Raw genomic sequence first — 24,875 nt, 5'->3', positions numbered from 1 at the left:
GTTGGCGTGTCAGGTGAGAAACATCAGAGAACAAACACCCGGCAACCATTGCTGGAAGAACACAAGCTGGTGGCGGCAGCGCTATGGTGTGGGGAATTTTTTCATGGCGTTCTTTTGGCCACTCATCCATGTGGACGGCTCTGGACCGATTTGCGTATGAATCCATCGCTGCAGATCACGTCCCCCCATACATGCTGATTGTCTTCCCTGGGGCAGATGGAATCTTCCAGCAAGACAATGCGACATGTCACGCGGCTAGAAATGTCCGACAGTGGTTGGAAGACATGACCAAGACTTCCAAGTACTTCCCTGACCCCCTAATTCTCCAGATTTGAACCCAATTGATCATCTGTGGGACCACCCCATCACCTTGTTCGCTCTATGGATCCTCCCCCCACGCACCCTCCAGCAAATGTGGGATGCGCTGCAGTCAGCGGCGCCAGATACCGGAGACACCCGACCAGCCCCTTATTGAGTCACTCCCCGCCCGTCTAGCGCTGTCCGTGCAGCACACGGCGGCCACTCTGGATATTAGCTGCTGGTCATAATAATGTGACTACACTGTGTATATCTCTGGATGTCTATCAGGCATAACACTGGGCAGAGTGCCAAGACTGCGGCATCGACACTACCTGGCAGTGAATCCGAAAATCTCGGCACGGTTCCCTCATCTATTACAGCAAGAAATAGAAGCAAAACCGCAAACAACCTTCTACTGCAATGACGTCACCATGTGTGACGTAGATCTAGATACACGTAGCATCAGAGTAAGAAGCACGACATTATACTCCAGACACTGCTGAGGTTATGCTCTACACAAAACAGCAGTGCCCACAAAGCTACCCAGTGATGCCCATACCGTAGCCCCAGTCATGCCCAATAGAACCCACAAAGGCCCATACAGTTGATCCATCGACAACACTAATTTACTAGATCGCAGCGCCCCCTGCTGGCAGCAATATAGGCACATGTAAAAAGAAAGATGTCCGAGAAGCCCGGTTCTACTTTAACTTTGGGGTTGGTCAATCGGCGTATTGCTATAGCAGCTAGGATCCTTGTGAACGCTCCCAGCCCTGCTGCAGGAAGGTTGCGGACTGTGGCAGGTCTCAATAGATATGCACTGATTTTGCCATAGACTGCAATACTGTGATATTGCAGTCTATGGCATAAGCGATCTAATTATCGCAGGTTCTAGCCCCATACTGGGGCTAAAAAAAAGATAGAAATTTAAAAAAGTATGTAAAAAAAGAAATTTTTCAGAATAATAAAAAAAGAAATATTTATAACATTTCAAATCAAATCAATCAATTTCTAGATCACAGATAAAAATAAACATTAACACATTAGTTATCCCCACGTCCTAAAATTCCTGAACTATAAAAGTATAAAAATATTTATCGAATGAAGTTCGTAGCAGGAAAAAAGATCAAAATGTCAGAATCGCAGTTTTTGATCTTCAACCCCCCCCCCAAAAAATTGAATAAAAAGTGATTGAAATGCCAGACATTCCCCAAAATGGTATCAATAAAAACAACATCTTTCCATGTACAAAAATACGCCTTACACGGCTCTATAAACAGAAATAGAAAAAGTTACGGGGGTCACAATATGGCGGTGCAAAAATTTTTTTGTTTCTTTCAAACGTTTGCATATTTTTAAAGGTACTAAAACATAACAAAAACGATATAAATTTGGTATCACCGTGATCGTACTGACCCGCAGAATAAAGGTAATGTGGGATTTTAGCTGTACAGTGAACACTGTAAAAATGAAATCCATAAGTAAAATGGCAGAACTGCTGTCTTTTCCCAATTTCACCCCATTCTGAATTTTTTTCAGCCTCCCAGTACATCGCACATGATATTAAATAGTACCAACAGAAAGTACAATTTGGCCCGTAAAAATTAAGCCCTCGTATGGCTGTGTCAACGAAAAAATAAAAAAAAGTTATGATTTTTGAAGGCGGGGAGGAAAAAGCAAAAAGCATAAAAACTAAAATGAGTCTGTGGAGTTTCCCTTTATTATGGGTGAATGATCCCTGCGGTAATAATGGACTTTGTTATGGATCAACTAAGCCTCAGAAATGCGGCCAAGTCTCTGGCGTGTGCGGATATTGGCACACAGGAGCCCGAATGTCACTTGTCAAAATCCGGTGAACTGGGGAGTTAATGCATAGAATGTAATGATCACATACAGACGGGGTGCGGCTCCCAGGATACACCCACGGTGACGAGAAAACCCACAGAAACAACACGTGGCCTCGGGAAATAACACTACACTGTCAAATTCTTTTAATCTAGCATCGGATAGTCTGGCAAAATGCAGCAAAATAATCCGAAATCCCACAAGAGTCAGGCTTCGTTCACATCTGCATCAGGGCTCCGTTCCAACGTTCCGTTGGAGCTTTCTGTCAGAACGGAGCCCTGACTGACACAAACGGAAACCACGGGCACCGGATCCATCACCATTGCAATCAATGGTGATGGAAACGGAAACCTCTGGTTTCCGTTTGTGTCTGTTCAAGGTCCCGTTCTGACGGAACACAGATGTGAACGAAGCCTAAGAAAAGATCACCCGTTATGGGCAGACTAGAGGTTCTGCAAGCTTGCAGGTAAATTTTCGGATGCCGACCAGTAATCCAGAACATCTGATAGTCTGGCAACTATCAAGTCCTATTAAATGGGTTTTCCACTTTGGACAATAATGGCATATCCACGGGACTTAGGCTGGGGCTACACGGCGACTTTGGCGTGCGGCCAAACATCACTATGTGCCCCTGCGTGCATCGCATGTAATTAGAGTGAATGTGGCCGTGTAGCGACACATAGGTTGCCATTGTCGTAACGCCGTCACATCCACTTTACTTGCGTGCGATGCATGCAGGGGCATGTTGCTTGCAGGGGTTTGTTGCGTGTAACCCTAGCCTTATAAGCAGTGGTCCCCATCAGCTGAGGCGGTATCTGCAAGCATTAACGTATCTGGGATTTACAGGAACAAGGGACCAGGTGGGAGTCCCACTAGTCGGACATTTATGGCATAGCCTGAGAATATGCCAGAAACATCTGAAGTGAGAAAACCACTTTAATTCCGAATGAAAGAAATCTTATGGGATCCAATATGGTGGTCAGAGGCAGGGATAGTCTTTTTAGAGCCAGTTAGACTTCTCCAGATCGAATGGGCCTCATTTATTAAAGCTAACAGGAAAGACTGTCCTAGTTGCGCATACCAACCAATCACAGCGCAGCTTTCATTATTCCAGAGCAGTTTAAGAAATGAAAGCTGAGCTCTGATTGGTTGCTATGGGAAATAAGGCCTGATTTCCTGTTACACCATCTTTATGTGAGGCCTACTGTTACTTGTTTTTCCAGCCTAGAATTAATTGTGGTCACAGAAATCTATTTATTTCCTATTATTTCTATATCACCAACATATTCCACAGCGCTGAACACAGATGGGGGCTTGCAATCCAATTTCTCTATAAGGCTGGGTTCACACTGCAGGTTTTTTTTGTTTTGGTAGATAAGCTCCTATGTCTCTCAACGGGAGTTCATTAACCAAAACAAAAAAATCACATGCTAAAAACACGACAAAAAAATGAACAGTGTGAACTCAGCCTTAAACTTACAATTTTCTAGGAAGCCAATCCCTGTCCATAAGCCCTATTAGAGTATAGAGACGTCACAAAGAGGGGGTCCTGGCTGGTAGAACCCCCCTATTAAGCAGAGAAGAGCTCTCACTCTGGAGGACATCCCTCAGAGATAAGAGCGAATCCTTCGGTGGCTCCAGAAGTCGGATGCCTATGATCAGCCATGGTGGGGGAGCTGCCTAGAGATATGGGTTGTCAAGGGTGAAACATCCCATTAAAAGAGCAAAACAATTCCACTCTGGTTTATTGCGAAGTGTAAGCACTCCACCCAATATTTACATCATGACAGTCATATAAACCCTACACTGTACCAGACGTACTACAATCAGTGTTCCCTTTAAGGTGCGTGGCCACGCACCTTCCATGGTCCGCCCGCTCATTAAAGTTTAAAGCCCGCGCACTGTCACAGGCGGAGGGTGGATGCAGTGGCGTCGCTAGCACCGGAGGGGGCTCCGATGCTAACGACAGCCACATTCACTTGTATGTGTGTCCTCAGGACGCATATACAAATGAATACTATAGGCTGCAGGCAACGTTAGACCTGCAGCCTATAAGGCGCTGGGAAGACTCACTGCGCATGTGTCTCGCCCGAGAAGCAGTGTAGCGCTCCATCCGTCGTGGGAGTGGGGCAAGGTAAGTACATTCTTTTTTTTTTGAGGGGGCTGTGTGGTAACATAGAGGCGGGGGAATTGTTGTGTAGTAATATAGAGGGGGGATTGCTGTGTGGCAATATATACAAGGGGAGGGGGATTGCTGTGTGGCAATATATACAAGGGGAGGGGGTTGCTGTGTAGCACTATATACAAGGGGAGGGGGTTGCTGTGTAGCACTATATACAAGGGGAGGGGGTTGCTGTGGGGCAGTATATACAAGGGGAGGGGGTTGCTGTGGGGCAGTATATACAAGGGGAGAGAGGGGAAGTGTAGCACTATATACAAAAGGGAGAGGGGATTGGCTGTACGGCAGTATATACTGGTCTGTGTGGCGCTATCCACACGGGGTCTGTGTGGCGATATCTACAGGGGGGACTGCGTGGAGCTATCTACAGGGGGACTGCGTGGAGCTATCTACAGGGGGACTGCGTGGCGCTATCTACAGGGGGACTGCGTGGTGCTATCTACAGGGGGACTGCGTGGTGCTATCTACAGGGGGACTGCGTGGCGCTATCTATAGAGGGACTGTGTGGCGCTATCTACAGGGGGATGTGTGGCTCTATCTACAGGGGGGTCTGTGTGTGATGATATCTACAGAGGGACTGTGTGGCGCTATCTACAGGGGGGTCTGTGTGGTGCTATCTATAGGCGACAGTGGTGTAATGAAGTATTCTTTCATTGATGCCTATAATTGGTGTTTATAACGGTCTATTTTACTGCTGGACTTGTAATATTGTAGTATTTAAAAAAGTAATTAAAACTAATTTAAAACAGATTTTTTTTTTAGTTGCCAGGAAATAAGACCTATAGACAACAACTCAAACAGTTAGGTGCCACCAGCAAATTTCTACGTGCATTGGTAACCTAGAATAAAAACGGGCATACGTTGGCTGCAATGCGCCCCATGACACAGACCCCCAGCGGCTCTGCTTACATTCACATAGTGATCTAGGTTCAGTTTGGTAGAACGGCATGAGGTCCGGGTATTGTGATCGTAATATGAACGCTTAGATCGGGGCCGTATTGCAGGGGTCTGAAACTGGCCCAAAGGAGGGAAGAATTTAAACCTCTTAGCTATAATGGGATGACTCCACCTAAGCCGGGGTCATTCTGTGCCAGGGCATAATCACATTAGAGCACACACGGGCTATGAGTAACCCATTCATTGTCTTACCCGTCCTTCCGCCCATTCTTAATGTTGCCACAAATTCCTAGGTGAGGGTGACACCCTAATATATATCTATAATTACTAATCACATGTAACAAATGTGGTTGATTAACTTCCTCGAGATCTAATATTAGAAGTGGGTGAAAAATAGATTTGTGATTCCACCCACTCGTTATGTGTGTACCAATTATATAATATAACAGACCACGGCTGATTATATAACCGCACACCGGAATCCAGGAACGGTGAAGAACGAAAGAGAGATGTCCCAGCGTCACAACAGATCATGAAGATCTTATTTCTTTTAGAGAGTATCTGCCCATCAAACTTTTAATATGTCATAAAGATATGTCAGAAGTTTGGATCGGTGGGGGTCCGGGTGCAGAGACCCCTGCCATCACTGAAACTAAGGTGCATAAATAAGCGCTCAGCTGAGCGGCCTGCATCTTCTGCTGTGATCGGCGCTCCTCTTTAGGCCAGGTTCACACAGGGCCGATACGCTGCCTAAAAGTACACAGTGTATCGGTCCTGGAACCCACAGGGAATATCAGCCGAAAAATGGCACCAAATTGTGGTGCAGTTTTTCAGGCAGAATATTTGTGGCGGAAAACAACGGTTTAAATAAAATTAGTTCATACTTATCCCGTTCTCCATTGTCGTTGCGACGCTTTCTTCTGTTCTCGTCCAGGCTGGACTCCTGGGGGTGACCTCTACGGCTATTTTGGCTGCAGCAGACACATGGGATGAAACGTCATGCCGGGATGCCGACCTGGACCAAGAATAGATTTGCTATTTGTTGCGGGTTTTACCTCCACATTGAATTCAATGAGGGGAAAACCCGCAACAGAAAAGCAGCTATTCCGAAACATAAATGAACATGGTGCGGATTAAAAAAAAAAATGCACCACTGGTAAATTTATTACTTTTTTTTTTGGTTGATTTTTCATACAGTGTGCGGATGAGATTTGTTCAACTTTCATCCACTCTGCTGCTACAGTATTACGCTGCGGATATTCCACCATGACATCCGTTGCGAAAAATGGGTATTATTTACGCTAAGTGTGAAGACAGACTATAGATGTTCTATGTGAGTCGTCTTTAGCCTATCAGATAGCGCCGATCACAGCTGAAGATGCAGGGACTCCGCTGGGTGCTCTCTGCACCTTCGTTTCCGCGACACTGGGGGTCCCAGCACCTGGACCCCAACGATCCAAACTTCTGATCTGCCTCTATGACATATAAAAGGTTTCATGAACGTGTAGTTCCTATTTAATCAAGGTGACGTCCACATAGTAAAAATGTGCTTTCTAATATACTTTGCGTTTTATTTTCTCACCATTATCAAGATCTCTGCTTGCTGACAGTAAATGGGAACATCCTTATTTACATGCAGTGGCTAAAAAGCTTTACAGACCTATCGAACGCTTTCACAAGATTCAATTGTATCCAGTCTTGGTAATACTTTGAGAGCTTTACACATCAGTAGCACAAAGTCGGCTGCGCCATTCATTCAGTCAAAACGACGGAATCCTTGCACAACAGAGACAAATGGAAACCATTGGCACCGGATCCGTCACCATTGAAATTAATAGTGATGCAAACGGAAATCTATGGATTCCATTGGTTTCAGTCAGGATCCCGTTCTGACGGGAAGCTCTGACGGAACGTCTGAACGAGACCCTGATGTCATAAATGCCTCTGATGGGAAAACCCCTTTAATGTATTAAGCTCAGTATCAGGTATGAACAGGATTTCAGCCTCTGGATTTTGAGTTTTTTTGGGGGTTTTTCATTGACGGTCTATCCTTAGAGGGTTGCCGGTTCCTGACGTTTTTGGCTGCTTTCTGTAGAGGTCTCTGAAAGTTCCCGTTGTAAGAGCCCGAGTGTTTCCGTTGACCTCCTGCTTGTCACGTCCTATAAGATGTTTCTATCACTTCAGTTTTTGCTCCATGTTTTTGTGTAAACGTTGTATAAAAAGTGACATTCATCCATTTCCGTTCCCTTTTAAAATAAAGGGGTTTTCCAGTTCCTTAAAAAAAGGAAACTTTCCCTACTAGCAGATAATAAAAATAGAAGATTTTTTTTACTTTTCCACTTTCCTGTTACACTCTGAGGAACAACCACACTGCCATACAATACAATATCTACACAACATCCACACTGCCATACAATACAATATCTACACAACAACCACACTGCCATACAGTAGAATATCTACACAACATCCACACTGCCATACAATACAATATCTACACAACATCCACACTGCCATACAATACAATATCTACACAACAACCACACTGCCATACAGTAGAATATCTACACAACATCCACACTGCCATACAATACAATATCTACACAACAACCACACTACCATACAATACAATATCTACACAACAACCACACTGCCATACAATACAATATCTACACAACAACCACACTGCCATACAATACAATATCTACACAACAACCACACTGCCATACAATACAATATCTACACAACAACCACACTGCCATACAATATCTACACAACAACCACACTGCCATACAATACAATATCTACACAACAACCACATTGCCATACAATACAATATCTACACAACAACCACACTGCCATACAATACAATATCTACACAACAACCACACTGCCATACAATACAATATCTACACAACAACCACACTGCCATACAATACAATATCTACACAACAACCACACTGCCATACAGTAGAATATCTACACAACATCCACACTGCCGTACAGTAGAATATCTACACAACATCCACACTGCCATACAATACAATATCTACACAACACCCACACTGCCATACAATACCTACACAACAACCACACTGCCATACAATACAATATCTACACAACAACCACACTGCCATACAATACAATATCTACACAACATCCACACTGCCATACAATACAATATCTACACAACAACCACACTGCCATACAATACAATATCTACAACAACCACACTGCCATACAATACAATATCTACACAACAACCACACTACCATACAATACAATATCTACACAACAACCACACTGCCATACAATACAATATCTACACAACAACCACACTGCCATACAATACAATATCTACACAACAACCACCACACTGCCATACAATACAATACCTACACAACAACCACACTGCCATACAATACAATATCTACACAACAACCACACTACCATACAATACAATATCTACACAACAACCACACTGCCATACAATACAATATCTACACAACATCCACACTGCCATACAATACATTATCTACACAACAACCACACTGCCATACAATACAATATCTACACAACAACCACACTGCCATACAGTAGAATATCTACACAACATCCACACTGCCACACAATATCTACACAACATCCACACTGCCATACAATATCTACACAACATCCACACTGCCATACAGTAGAATATCTACACAACAACCACACTGCCATACAGTAGAATATCTACACAACAACCACACTGCCATACAGTAGAATATCTACACAACAACCACACTGCCATACAGTAGAGTATCTACACAACATCCACACTGCCATACAATACAATATCTACACAACATCCACACTGCCGTACAGTAGAATATCTACACAACATCCACACTGCCATACAGTAGAATATCTACAACAACCACACTGCCATACAGTAGAATATCTACACAACATCCACACTGCCGTACAGTAGAATATCTACACAACATCCACACTGCCGTACAGTAGAGTATCTACACAACATCCACACTGCCATACAGTAGAGTATCTACACAACAACCACACTGCCATACAGTAGAGCATCTACACAACAACCACACTGCCATACAGTAGAATATCTACACATCCACACTGCCATACAGTAGAATATCTACACAACATCCACACTGCCATATAGTACAGTATCTACACAACATCCACACTGCCATACAGTAGAATATCTACACAACAACCACACTGCCATACAGTAGAATATCTACACAACAACCACACTGCCATACAGTAGAGTATCTACACAACATCCACACTGCCATACAGTAGACTATCTACACATCCACACTGCCATACAGTAGAATATCTACACAACATCCACACTGCCATACAGTAGAGTATCTACACAACATCCACACTGCTATACAGTAGAGTATCTACACAACATCCACACTGCCATACAGTAGAATATCTACACAACAACCACACTGCCATACAGTAGAATATCTACACAACATCCACACTGCCATACAGTAGAGTATCTACACAACATCCACACCGCCATACAGTACAGTATCTACACAACATCCACACTGCCATACAGTAGAATATCTACACAACAACCATACTGCCATACAGTAGAATATCTACACAACATCCACACTGCCATACAGTAGAATATCTACACAACATCCACACTGCCGTACAGTAGAATATCTACACAACAACCACACTGCCATACAGTAGAATATCTACACAACATCCACACTGCCATACAGTAGAGCATCTACACAACATCCACACTGCCATACAGTAGAATATCTACACAACATCCACACTGCCGTACAGTAGAATATCTACACAACATCCACACTGCCATACAGTAGAATATCTACACAACAACCACACTGCCATACAGTAGAATATCTACACAACATCCACACTGCCATACAGTAGAATATCTACACAACAACCACACTGCAATACAGTAGAGTATCTACACAACATCCACACTGCCATACAGTAGAGTATCTACACAACATCCACACTGCCATACAGTAGAGTATCTACACAACATCCACACTGCCATACAGTAGAATATCTACACAACAACCACACTGCCATACAGTAGAATATCTACACAACAACCACACTGCCATACAATATCTACACAACACCCACACTGCCATACAGTAGAATATCTACACAACATCCACACTGCCATACAGTAGAATATCTACACAACATCCACACTGCCATACAGTAGAGTATCCACACAACATCCAAACTGCCATACAGTAGAGTATCTACACAACAACCACACTGCCGTACAGTAGAATATCTACACAACAACCACACTGCCGTACAGTAGAGTATCTACACAACAACCACACTGCCGTACAGTAGAATATCTACACAACAGCCACACTGCCGTACAGTAGAATATCTACACAACAGCCACACTGCCGTACAGTAGAATATCTACACAACAACCACACTGCCATACAGTAGAGTATCTACACAACAACCACACTACCATACAGCACAGTATCTACACCACAACCACACTGCCATACAGTAGAATATTTACACAACATCCACACTGCCGTACAGTAGAATATCTACACAACATCCCCACTGCCGTACAGAAGAATATCTACACAACATCCACACTGCCATACAGTACAGTATCTACACAACAACCACACTGCCATACAGTAGAATATCTATACAACAGCCACACTGCCGTACAGTAGAATATCTACACAACAGCCACACTGCCATACAGTAGAATATCTACACAACATCCACACTGCCATACAGTACAGTATCTACACAACAACCACACTGCCATACAGTAGAATATCTACACAACAACCACACTGCCATACAGTAGAATATCTACACAACAACCACACTGCCATACAGTAGAATATCTACACAACATCCACACTGCCATACAGTACAGTATCTACACAACAACCACACTGCCATACAGTAGAATATTTACACAACAACCACACTGCCATACAGTAGAATATCTACACAACATCCACACTGCCATAGAGTAGAATATCTACACAACCACACTGCCGTACCATACAATATCTACACAACCACAATGCCATACAGTAGAATATCTACACAACAACCACACTGCCATACAGTAGAATATCTACACAACATCCACACTGCCGTACAATACAATATCTACACAACATCCACACTGCCATACAGTAGAATATCTACACAACATCCACACTGCCATACAGTAGAGTATCTACACAACAACCACACTGCCATACAGTAGAATATCTACACAACAACCACACTGCCATACAGTAGAGTATCCACACAACATCCACACTGCCATACAGTAGAATATCTACACAACATCCACACTGCCATACAGTAGAATATCTACACAACATCCACACTGCCATACAGTAGAATATCTACACAACATCCACACTGCCGTACAGTAGAATATCTACACAACATCCACACTGCCATGCAGTAGAATATCTACACAACATCCACACTGCCATACAGTAGAATATCTACACAACATCCACACTGCCGTACAGTAGAATATCTACACAACATCCACACTGCCATACAGTAGAATATCTACACAACATCCACACTGCCATACAGTAGAATATCTACACAACATCCACACTGCCGTACAGTAGAGTATCTACACAACAACCACACTGCCGTACAGTAGAGCATCTACACAACATCCACACTGCCATACAGTAGAATATCTACACAACAACGACACTGCCGTACAGTAGAGTATCTACACAACAACGACACTGCCGTACAGTAGAGTATCTACACAACATCCACACTGCCATACAGTAGAATATCTACACAACATCCACACTGCCATACAGTAGAATATCTACACAACAACCACAATGCCATACAGTAGAATATCTACACAACATCCACACTGCCGTACAGTAGAATATCTACACAACATCGACACTGCCGTACAGTAGAGTATCTACACAACCACACTGCCGTACAATACAATATCTACACAACAACCACACTGCCATACAGTAGAGTATCTACACAACAACCACACTGCCGTACAGTAGAGCATCTACACAACATCCACACTGCCATACAGTAGAGCATCTACACAACATACACACTGCCATACAGTAGAGTATCTACACAACATCCACACTCCTATACAGTAGAGTATCTACACAACAACCACACTGCCATACAGTAGAATATCTACACAACCACACTGCCGTACAGTAGAATATCTACACAACATCCACACTGCCGTACAAAACAATATCTACACAACACCCACACTGCCATACAATACAATATCTACACAACAACCACACTGCCATACAATACAATATCTACACAACAACCACACTGCCATACAATACAATATCTACACAACATCCACACTGCCATACAATACAATATCTACACAACAACCACACTGCCATACAATACAATATCTACAACAACCACACTGCCATACAATACAATATCTACACAACAACCACACTACCATACAATACAATATCTACACAACAACCACACTGCCATACAATACAATATCTACACAACAACCACACTGCCATACAATACAATATCTACACAACAACCACCACACTGCCATACAATACAATACCTACACAACAACCACACTGCCATACAATACAATATCTACACAACAACCACACTACCATACAATACAATATCTACACAACAACCACACTGCCATACAATACAATATCTACACAACATCCACACTGCCATACAATACAATATCTACACAACAACCACACTGCCATACAATACAATATCTACACAACAACCACACTGCCATACAGTAGAATATCTACACAACATCCACACTGCCACACAATATCTACACAACATCCACACTGCCATACAATATCTACACAACATCCACACTGCCATACAGTAGAATATCTACACAACAACCACACTGCCATACAGTAGAATATCTACACAACAACCACACTGCCATACAGTAGAATATCTACACAACAACCACACTGCCATACAGTAGAGTATCTACACAACATCCACACTGCCATACAATACAATATCTACACAACATCCACACTGCCGTACAGTAGAATATCTACACAACATCCACACTGCCATACAGTAGAATATCTACAACAACCACACTGCCATACAGTAGAATATCTACACAACATCCACACTGCCGTACAGTAGAGTATCTACACAACATCCACACTGCCATACAGTAGAGTATCTACACAACAACCACACTGCCATACAGTAGAGAATCTACACAACATCCACACTGCCATACAGTAGAATATCTACACAACATCCACACTGCCGTACAATACAATATCTACACAACATCCACACTGCCATACAGTAGAATATCTACACAACATCCACACTGCCATATAGTACAGTATCTACACAACATCCACACTGCCATACAGTAGAATATCTACACAACAACCACACTGCCATACAGTAGAATATCTACACAACAACCACACTGCCATACAGTAGAGTATCTACACAACAACCACACTGCCATACAGTAGAATATCTACACAACATCCACACTGCCATACAGTAGAGTATCTACACAACATCCACACTGCTATACAGTAGAGTATCTACACAACATCGACACTGCCATACAGTAGAGTATCTACACAACAACCACACTGCCATACAGTAGAATATCTACACAACAACCACACTGCCATACAGTAGAATATCTACACAACAACCATACTGCCATACAGTAGAATATCTACACAACATCCACACTGCCATACAGTAGAGTATCTACACAACATCCACACCGCCATACAGTACAGTATCTACACAACATCCACACTGCCATACAGTAGAATATCTACACAACAACCATACTGCCATACAGTAGAATATCTACACAACAACCATACTGCCATACAGTAGAATATCTACACAACATCCACACTGCCATACAGTAGAATATCTACACAACATCCACACTGCCGTACAGTAGAATATCTACACAACAACCACACTGCCATACAGTAGAATATCTACACAACAACCACACTGCCGTACAGTAGAATATCTACACAACATCCACACTGCCATACAGTAGAATATCTACACAACCACACTGCCATACAGTAGAATATCTACACAACATCCACACTGCCATACAGTAGAATATCTACACAACAACCACACTGCCATACAGTAGAGTATCTACACAACATCCACACTGCCATACAGTAGAGTATCTACACAACATCCACACTGCCATACGGTAGAGTATCTACACAACATCCACACTGCCATACGGTAGAGTATCCACACAACATCCAAACTGCCATACAGTAGAGTATCTACACAACAACCACACTGCTATACAGTAGAATATCTACACAACAACCACACTGCCATACAGTAGAATATCTACACAACAACCACACTGCCATACAGTAGAGTATCTACACAACATCCACACTGCCATACAGTAGACTATCTACACATCCACACTGCCATACAGTAGAATATCTACACAACATCCACACTGCCATACAGTAGAGTATCTACACAACATCCACACTGCTATACAGTAGAGTATCTACACAACATCCACACTGCCATACAGTAGAGTATCTACACAACAACCACACTGCCATACAGTAGAATATCTACACAACAACCACACTGCCATACAGTAGAATATCTACACAACAACCATACTGCCATACAGTAGAATATCTACACAACATCCACACTGCCATACAGTAGAGTATCTACACAACATCCACACCGCCATACAGTACAGTATCTACACAACATCCACACTGCCATACAGTAGAATATCTACACAACAACCATACTGCCATACAGTAGAATATCTACACAACAACCATACTGCCATACAGTAGAATATCTACACAACAACCATACTGCCATACAGTAGAATATCTACACAACATCCACACTGCCATACAGTAGAATATCTACACAACATCCACACTGCCGTACAGTAGAATATCTACACAACAACCACACTGCCATACAGTAGAATATCTACACAACATCCACACTGCCGTACAGTAGAATATCTACACAACATCCACACTGCCATACAGTAGAATATCTACACAACCACACTGCCATACAGTAGAATATCTACACAACATCCACACTGCCATACAGTAGAATATCTACACAACAACCACACTGCCATACAGTAGAGTATCTACACAACATCCACACTGCCATACAGTAGAGTATCTACACAACATCCACACTGCCATACGGTAGAGTATCTACACAACATCCACACTGCCATACAGTAGAATATCTACACAACAACCACACTGCCATACAGTAGAATATCTACACAACAACCACACTGCCATACAATATCTACACAACACCCACACTGCCATACAGTAGAATATCTACACAACATCCACACTGCCATACAGTAGAATATCTACACAACATCCACACTGCCATACAGTAGAGTATCCACACAACATCCAAACTGCCATACAGTAGAGTATCTACACAACAACCACACTGCTATACAGTAGAATATCTACACAACCACACTGCCATACAGTAGAATATCTACACAACATCCACACTGCCATACAGTAGAGTCTCTACACAACAACCACACTGCCGTACAGTAGAATATCTACACAACAACCACACTGCCATACAGTAGAGTATCTACACAACATCCACACTGCCATACAGTAGAATATCTACACAACATCCACACTGCCATACAGTAGAGTATCCACACAACATCCACACTGCCATACAGTAGAGTATCCACACAACAACCACACTGCCGTACAGTAGAATATCTACACAACAACCACACTGCCGTACAGTAGAGTATCTACACAACAACCACACTGCCGTACAGTAGAATATCTACACAACAGCCACACTGCCGTACAGTAGAATATCTACACAACAACCACACTGCCATACAGTAGAGTATCTACACAACAACCACACTACCATACAGCACAGTATCTACACCACAACCACACTGCCATACAGTAGAATATTTACACAACATCCACACTGCCGTACAGTAGAATATCTACACAACATCCCCACTGCCGTACAGTAGAATATCTACACAACATCCACACTGCCATACAGTACAGTATCTACACAACAACCACACTGCCATATAGTAGAATATCTATACAACAGCCACACTGCCGTACAGTAGAATATCTACACAACAGCCACACTGCCATACAGTAGAATATCTACACAACATCCACACTGCCGTACAGTAGAATATCTACACAACATCCACACTGCCATACAGTAGAATATCTACACAACATCCACACTGCCATACAGTAGAGTATCTACACAACAACCACACTGCCATACAGTAGAATATCTACACAACAACCACACTGCCATACAGTAGAGTATCCACACAACATCCACACTGCCATACAGTAGAATATCTACACAACATCCACACTGCCATACAGTAGAATATCTACACAACATCCACACTGCCATACAGTAGAATATCTACACAACATCCACACTGCCGTACAGTAGAATATCTACACAACATCCACACTGCCATACAGTAGAATATCTACACAACATCCACACTGCCATACAGTAGAATATCTACACAACATCCACACTGCCGTACAGTAGAGTATCTACACAACAACCACACTGCCGTACAGTAGAGCATCTACACAACATCCACACTGCCATACAGTAGAATATCTACACAACAACGACACTGCCGTACAGTAGAGCATCTACACAACATCCACACTGCCATACAGTAGAATATCTACACAACATCCACACTGCCGTACAGTAGAATATCTACACAACATCCACACTGCCGTACAGTAGAGTATCTACACAACCACACTGCCGTACAATACAATATCTACACAACAACCACACTGCCATACAGTAGAATATCTACACAACATCCACACTGCCTTACAGTAGAGTATCTACAGAACATCCACACTGCCGTACAGTAGAATATCTACACAACATCCACACTGCCATACAGTAGAGTATCTACACAACATCCACACTGCCATACAGTAGAATATCTACACAACATCCACACTGCTATACAGTAGAATATCTACAGAACATCCACACTGCCGTACAGTAGAGTATCTACACAACATCCACACTGCCATACAGTACAGTATCTACACAACATCCACACTGCCATACAGTAGACTATCTACACAACATCCACACTGCCATACAGTAGAATATCTACACAACATCCACACTGCCATACAGTAGAATATCTACACAACATCCACACTGCCATACAGTAGAATATCTACACAACATCCACACGGCCATACAGTAGAATATCTACACAACATCCACACGGCCATACAGTAGAGTATCCACACAACATCCACACTGCCATACAGTAGAGTATCCACACAACATCCACACTGCCATACAGTAGAATATCTACACAACATCCACACTGCCATACAGTAGAATATCTACACAACAACCACACTGCCATACAGTAGAGTATCTACACAACAACCACACTGCCATACAGTAGAGTATCCACACAACATCCACACTGCCATACAGTAGAATATCTACACAACATCCACACTGCCATACAGTACAGCATCTACACAACATCCACACTGCCATACAGTAGAGTATCTACACAACATCCACCATGCCATACAGTAGAGTATCTACACAACAACCACACTGCCGTACAGTAGAGTATCTACACAACATCCACACTGCCATACAGTAGAATATCTACACAACATCCACACTGCCATACAGTAGAATATCTACACAACATCCACACTGCCATACAGTAGAGTATCTACACAACATCCACACTGCCATACAGTAGAATATCTACACAACAACCACACTGCCGTACAGTAGAATATCTACACAACAACCACACTGCCGTACAGTAGAATATCTACACAACAGCCACACTGCCGTACAGTAGAATATCTACACAACATCCACACTGCCACACAATATCTACACAACATCCACACTGCCGTACAGTAGAATATCTACACAACATCCACACTGCCATACAGTAGAATATCTACACAACAACCACACTGCCGTACAGTAGAATATCTACACAACAACCACACTGCCGTACAGTAGAATATCTACACAACAGCCACACTGCCGTACAGTAGAATATCTACACAACATCCACACTGCCGTACAGTAGAATATCTACACAACATCGACACTGCCGTACAGTAGAGTATCTACACAACCACACTGCCGTACAATACAATATCTACACAACAACCACACTGCCATACAATATCTACACAACATCCACACTGCCATACAGTAGAATATCTACACAACATCCACACTGCCGTACAGTAGAGTATCTACACAACATCCACACTGCCGTACAGTAGAGTATCTACACAACATCCACACTGCCATACAGTAGAATATCTACACAACAACCACACTGCCGTACAATACAATATCTACACAACAACCACACTGCCATACAGTAGAATATCTACACAACATCCACACTGCTATACAGTAGAGTATCTACACAACATCCACACTGCCGTACAGTAGAGTATCTACACAACATCCACACTGCCGTACAATACAATATCTACACAACAACCACACTGCCGTACAGTAGAATATCTACACAACATCCACACTGCCATACAGTAGAATATCTACACAACATCCACACTGCCGTACAGTAGAATATCTACACAACATCCACACTGCCGTACAGTAGAATATCTACACAACAACCACACTGCCATACAGTAGAATATCTACACAACATCCACACTGCCGTACAGTAGAATATCTACACAACATCCACACTGCCATACAGTAGAATATCTACACAACATCCACACTGCCATACAGTAGAATATCTACACAACATCCACACTGCCGTACAGTAGAATATCTACACAACAACCACACTGCCATACAGTAGAATATCTACACAACAACCACACTGCCATACAGTAGAATATCTACACAACATCCACACTGCCATACAGTAGAATATCTACACAACATCCACACTGCCGTACAGTAGAATATCTACACAACATCCACACTGCCGTACAGTAGAGTATCTACACAACATCCACACTGCTATACAGTAGAGTATCTACACAACCACACTGCCGTACAGTAGAATATCTACACAACATCCACACTGCCGTACAGTAGAATATCTACACAACATCCACACTGCCGTACAGTAGAATATCTACACAACATCCACACTGCCATACAGTAGAATATCTACACAACATCCACACTGCCATACAGTAGAGTGTCTACACAACAACCACACTGCCATACAGTAGAATATCTACACAACATCCACACTGCTATACAGTAGAATATCTACACAACAACCACACTGCCATACAGTAGAATATCTACACAACATCCACACTGCTATACAGTAGAATATCTACACAACAACCACACTGCCATACAGTAGAGTGTCTACACAACAACCACACTGCCGTACAGTAGAATATCTACACAACATCCACACTGCCGTACAGTAGAGTATCTACACAACATCCACACCGCCATACAGTAGAGTATCCACACAACATCCACACTGCCGTACAATACAATATCTACACAACAACCACACTGCCGTACAGTAGAATATCTACACAACATCCACACTGCCATACAGTAGAATATCTACACAACATCCACACTGCCGTACAGTAGAATATCTACACAACATCCACACTGCCGTACAGTAGAATATCTACACAACAACCACACTGCCATACAGTAGAATATCTACACAACATCCACACTGCCGTACAGTAGAATATCTACACAACATCCACACTGCCGTACAGTAGAATATCTACACAACATCCACACTGCCGTACAGTAGAATATCTACACAACATCCACACTGCCGTACAGTAGAATATCTACACAACATCCACACTGCCGTACAGTAGAATATCTACACAACATCCACACTGCCGTACAGTAGAATATCTACACAACAACCACACTGCCATACAGTAGAATATCTACACAACATCCACACTGCCATACAGTAGAATATCTACACAACATCCACACTGCCGTACAGTAGAATATCTACACAACATCCACACTGCCGTACAGTAGAATATCTACACAACATCCACACTGCTATACAGTAGAGTATCTACACAACCACACTGCCGTACAGTAGAATATCTACACAACATCCACACTGCCGTACAGTAGAATATCTACACAACATCCACACTGCCATACAGTAGAATATCTACACAACATCCACACTGCCGTACAGTAGAATATCTACACAACATCCACACTGCCATACAGTAGAATATCTACACAACATCCACACTGCTATACAGTAGAGTATCTACACAACCACACTGCCGTACAGTAGAATATCTACACAACATCCACACTGCCGTACAGTAGAATATCTACACAACAACCACACTGCCATACAGTAGAATATCTACACAACATCCACACTGCCATACAGTAGAATATCTACACAACAACCACACTGCCATACAGTAGAGTATCCACACAACATCCACACTCCCATACAGTAGAATATCTACACAACATCCACACTGCCATACTGTAGAATATCTACACAACATCCACACTGCCGTACAGTAGAATATCTACACAACATCCACACTGCTATACAGTAGAGTATCTACACAACCACACTGCCGTACAGTAGAATATCTACACAACATCCACACTGCCGTACAGTAGAATATCTACACAACAACCACACTGCCATACAGTAGAATATCTACACAACATCCACACTGCCATACAGTAGAATATCTACACAACAACCACACTGCCGTACAGTAGAATATCTACACAACAGTCACACTGCCGTACAGTAGAATATCTACACAACATCCACACTGCCGTACAGTAGAATATCTACACAACATCCACACTGCCATACAGTAGAATATCTACACAACATCCACACTGCCATACAGTAGAATATCTACACAACATCCACACTGCTATACAGTAGAGTATCTACACAACCACACTGCCGTACAGTAGAATATCTACACAACATCCACACTGCCGTACAGTAGAATATCTACACAACAACCACACTGCCATACAGTAGAATATCTACACAACATCCACACTGCCATACAGTAGAATATCTACACAACAACCACACTGCCATACAGTAGAATATCTACACAACAACCACACTGCCATACAGTAGAATATCTACACAACAACCACACTGCCATACAGTAGAATATCTACACAACATCCACACTGCCATACAGTAGAATATCTACACAACAACCACACTGCCATACAGTAGAGTATCTACACAACAACCACACTGCCATACAGTAGAATATCTACACAACAACCACACTGCTATACAGTAGAATATCCACACAACATCCACACTGCCATACAGTAGAATATCTACAGAACATCCACACTCCCATACAGTAGAATATCTACAGAACATCCACACTGCCATACAGTAGAATATCTACACAACAACCACACTGCCATACAGTAGAATATCTACACAACAACCACACTGCCATACAGTAGAATATCTACACAACATCCACACTGCTATACAGTAGAATATCTACACAACAACCACACTGCCATACAGTAGAGTATCTACACAACAACCACACTGCCATACAGTAGAATATCTACACAACAACCACACTGCTATACAGTAGAATATCTACACAACATCCACACTGCCGTACAGTAGAATATCTACACAACATCCACACTGCCGTACAGTAGAATATCTACACAACATCCACACTGCCGTACAGTAGAATATCTACACAACATCCACACTGCTATACAGTAGAGTATCTACACAACCACACTGCCGTACAGTAGAATATCTACACAACATCCACACTGCCGTACAGTAGAATATCTACACAACATCCACACTGCCATACAGTAGAATATCTACACAACATCCACACTGCCGTACAGTAGAATATCTACACAACATCCACACTGCTATACAGTAGAGTATCTACACAACCACACTGCCGTACAGTAGAATATCTACACAACATCCACACTGCCGTACAGTAGAATATCTACACAACAACCACACTGCCATACAGTAGAATATCTACACAACATCCACACTGCCATACAGTAGAATATCTACACAACAACCACACTGCCGTACAGTAGAATATCTACACAACAGTCACACTGCCGTACAGTAGAATATCTACACAACATCCACACTGCCATACAGTAGAATATCTACACAACAACCACACTGCCGTACAGTAGAATATCTACACAACAACCACACTGCCATACAGTAGAATATCTACACAACAACCACACTGCCGTACAGTAGAATATCTACACAACAGCCACACTGCCGTACAGTAGAATATCTACACAACATCCACACTGCCATACAGTAGAATATCTACACAACATCCACACTGCCATACAGTACAGTATCTACACAACAACCACACTGCCATACAGTAGAATATCTACACAACATCCACACTGCTATACAGTAGAATATCTACACAACAACCACACTGCCATACAGTAGAGTGTCTACACAACAACCACACTGCCGTACAGTAGAATATCTACACAACATCCACACTGCCATACAAAGAAGCACTAAACACCTACATGACAACAATATTCCCATACAATAGAGTGACAACATATGTAAACATTCAATAGATCACCCACTGATACAGAATGACAACACCGGTATAATGTCCCTGCTGGCATTACACCACACTGTTTACATACAATGACAACACCAACATTCACTGGAGTACCGATGACATGATAACACCCCCTGTCACTGTACAATCAGCACCACATCACTATATAACATGATAACACCCCCTGTCACTGTACAATCAGCACCACATCACTATCTAACATGATAACACCCCCTGTCACTGTACAATCAGCACCACATCACTATCTAACATGATAACACCCCCTGTCACTGTACAATCAGCACCACATCACTATATAACATGATAACACCCCCTGTCACTGTACAATCAGCACCACATCATTATATAACATGATAACACCCCCTGTCACTGTACAATCAGCACCACATCACTATATAACATGATAACACCCCCTGTCACTGTACAATCAGCACCACATCACTATCTAACATGATAACACCCCCTGTCACTGTACAATCAGCACCACATCACTATCTAACATGATAACACCCCCTGTCACTGTACAATCAGCACCACATCACTATATAACATGATAACACCCCCTGTCACTGTACAATCAGCACCACATCACTATCTAACATGATAACACCCCCTGTCACTGTACAATCAGCACCACATCACTATCTAACATGATAACACCCCCTGTCACTGTACAATCAGCACCACATCACTATCTAACATGATAACACCCCCTGTCACTGTACAATCAGCACCACATCACTATATAACATGATAACACCCCCTGTCACTGTACAATCAGCACCACATCACTATCTAACATGATAACACCCCCTGTCACTGTACAATCAGCACCACATCACTATATAACATGATAACACCCCCTGTCACTGTACAATCAGCACCACATCACTATATAACATGATAACACCCCCTGTCACTGTACAATCAGCACCACATCACTATATAACATGATAACACCCCCTGTCACTGTACAATCAGCACCACATCACTATCTAACATGATAACACCCCCTGTCACTGTACAATCAGCACCACATCACTATCTAACATGATAACACCCCCTGTCACTGTACAATCAGCACCACATCATTATATAACATGATAACACCCCCTGTCACTGTACAATCAGCACCACATCATTATATAACATGATAACACCCCCTGTCACTGCACAATCAGCACCCCAGTCACTATATGATAACACTCCCTGTCACTATATAATGACATGATAACACCCCCTGTCACTATATAACACCCCAGTCACTATATGATAACACTCCCTGTCACTATATAATGACATGATAACACCCCAGTCACTATATAACACTCCCATCATCAGCATTATAGAAGATACGAGCATCTAGTGCGGTGCCCCCGTGCTCATTGTCTGCGGGTCTGGCAGGGCAGGTGGCATCAGACGGGGCGGGGTTTACACCTGTCTTTGTGTCTGTCACATTGCCGGGCACTTCTACTCACCCATAGTGATCTCCTGGGCGAAGGCCAATGATATGAGCAGCAGGGGGAGCCCCACCGCGATACACGACACGATCTTGTCCACCGCCAGCTCCAGCCGCAGCCCCTTGTACTTGGACTCGGGCGAATCCTTCAGCAGGAAGTCGGAGAACACGTACTCGGTGGCGATGTGAGCGATGGCCATGTCTGCAGCTGGCGGCGGGTCACCGGGAGACAATCACACCCGACTCACCCGAGACACCCTCATACTGTCCCCTCGTGTGACCGAACACAGGGAGCACTGGGCGGGGAATGGGGCGTGGCAGGGGGCGGGGAGGACGT

General features: G+C 42.9%; 1 protein-coding gene across 1 annotated transcript in view; it reads right to left on the bottom strand.

Annotated features, from left to right (window-relative positions):
* The window catches only part of PANX1 (pannexin 1), a 57,960-nt gene extending 33,105 nt beyond the window's left edge, over positions 1–24,855 (bottom strand). Inside the window, exon 1 of the mRNA XM_075851484.1 lies at positions 24,558–24,855. Within this exon, the coding sequence (XP_075707599.1) occupies positions 24,558–24,738 (181 nt within the window). The 5' untranslated portion in view covers positions 24,739–24,855. The remainder of the gene's footprint in view (positions 1–24,557) is intronic.
* Positions 24,856–24,875: the final 20 nt, after the last annotated feature.

Source organism: Rhinoderma darwinii, chromosome 2 (assembly GCF_050947455.1).
Source record: "Rhinoderma darwinii isolate aRhiDar2 chromosome 2, aRhiDar2.hap1, whole genome shotgun sequence".
Classification (NCBI taxonomy): Eukaryota; Metazoa; Chordata; class Amphibia; order Anura; family Rhinodermatidae; genus Rhinoderma; species Rhinoderma darwinii.
This window is presented reverse-complemented; position numbering and strand designations above follow the sequence as displayed.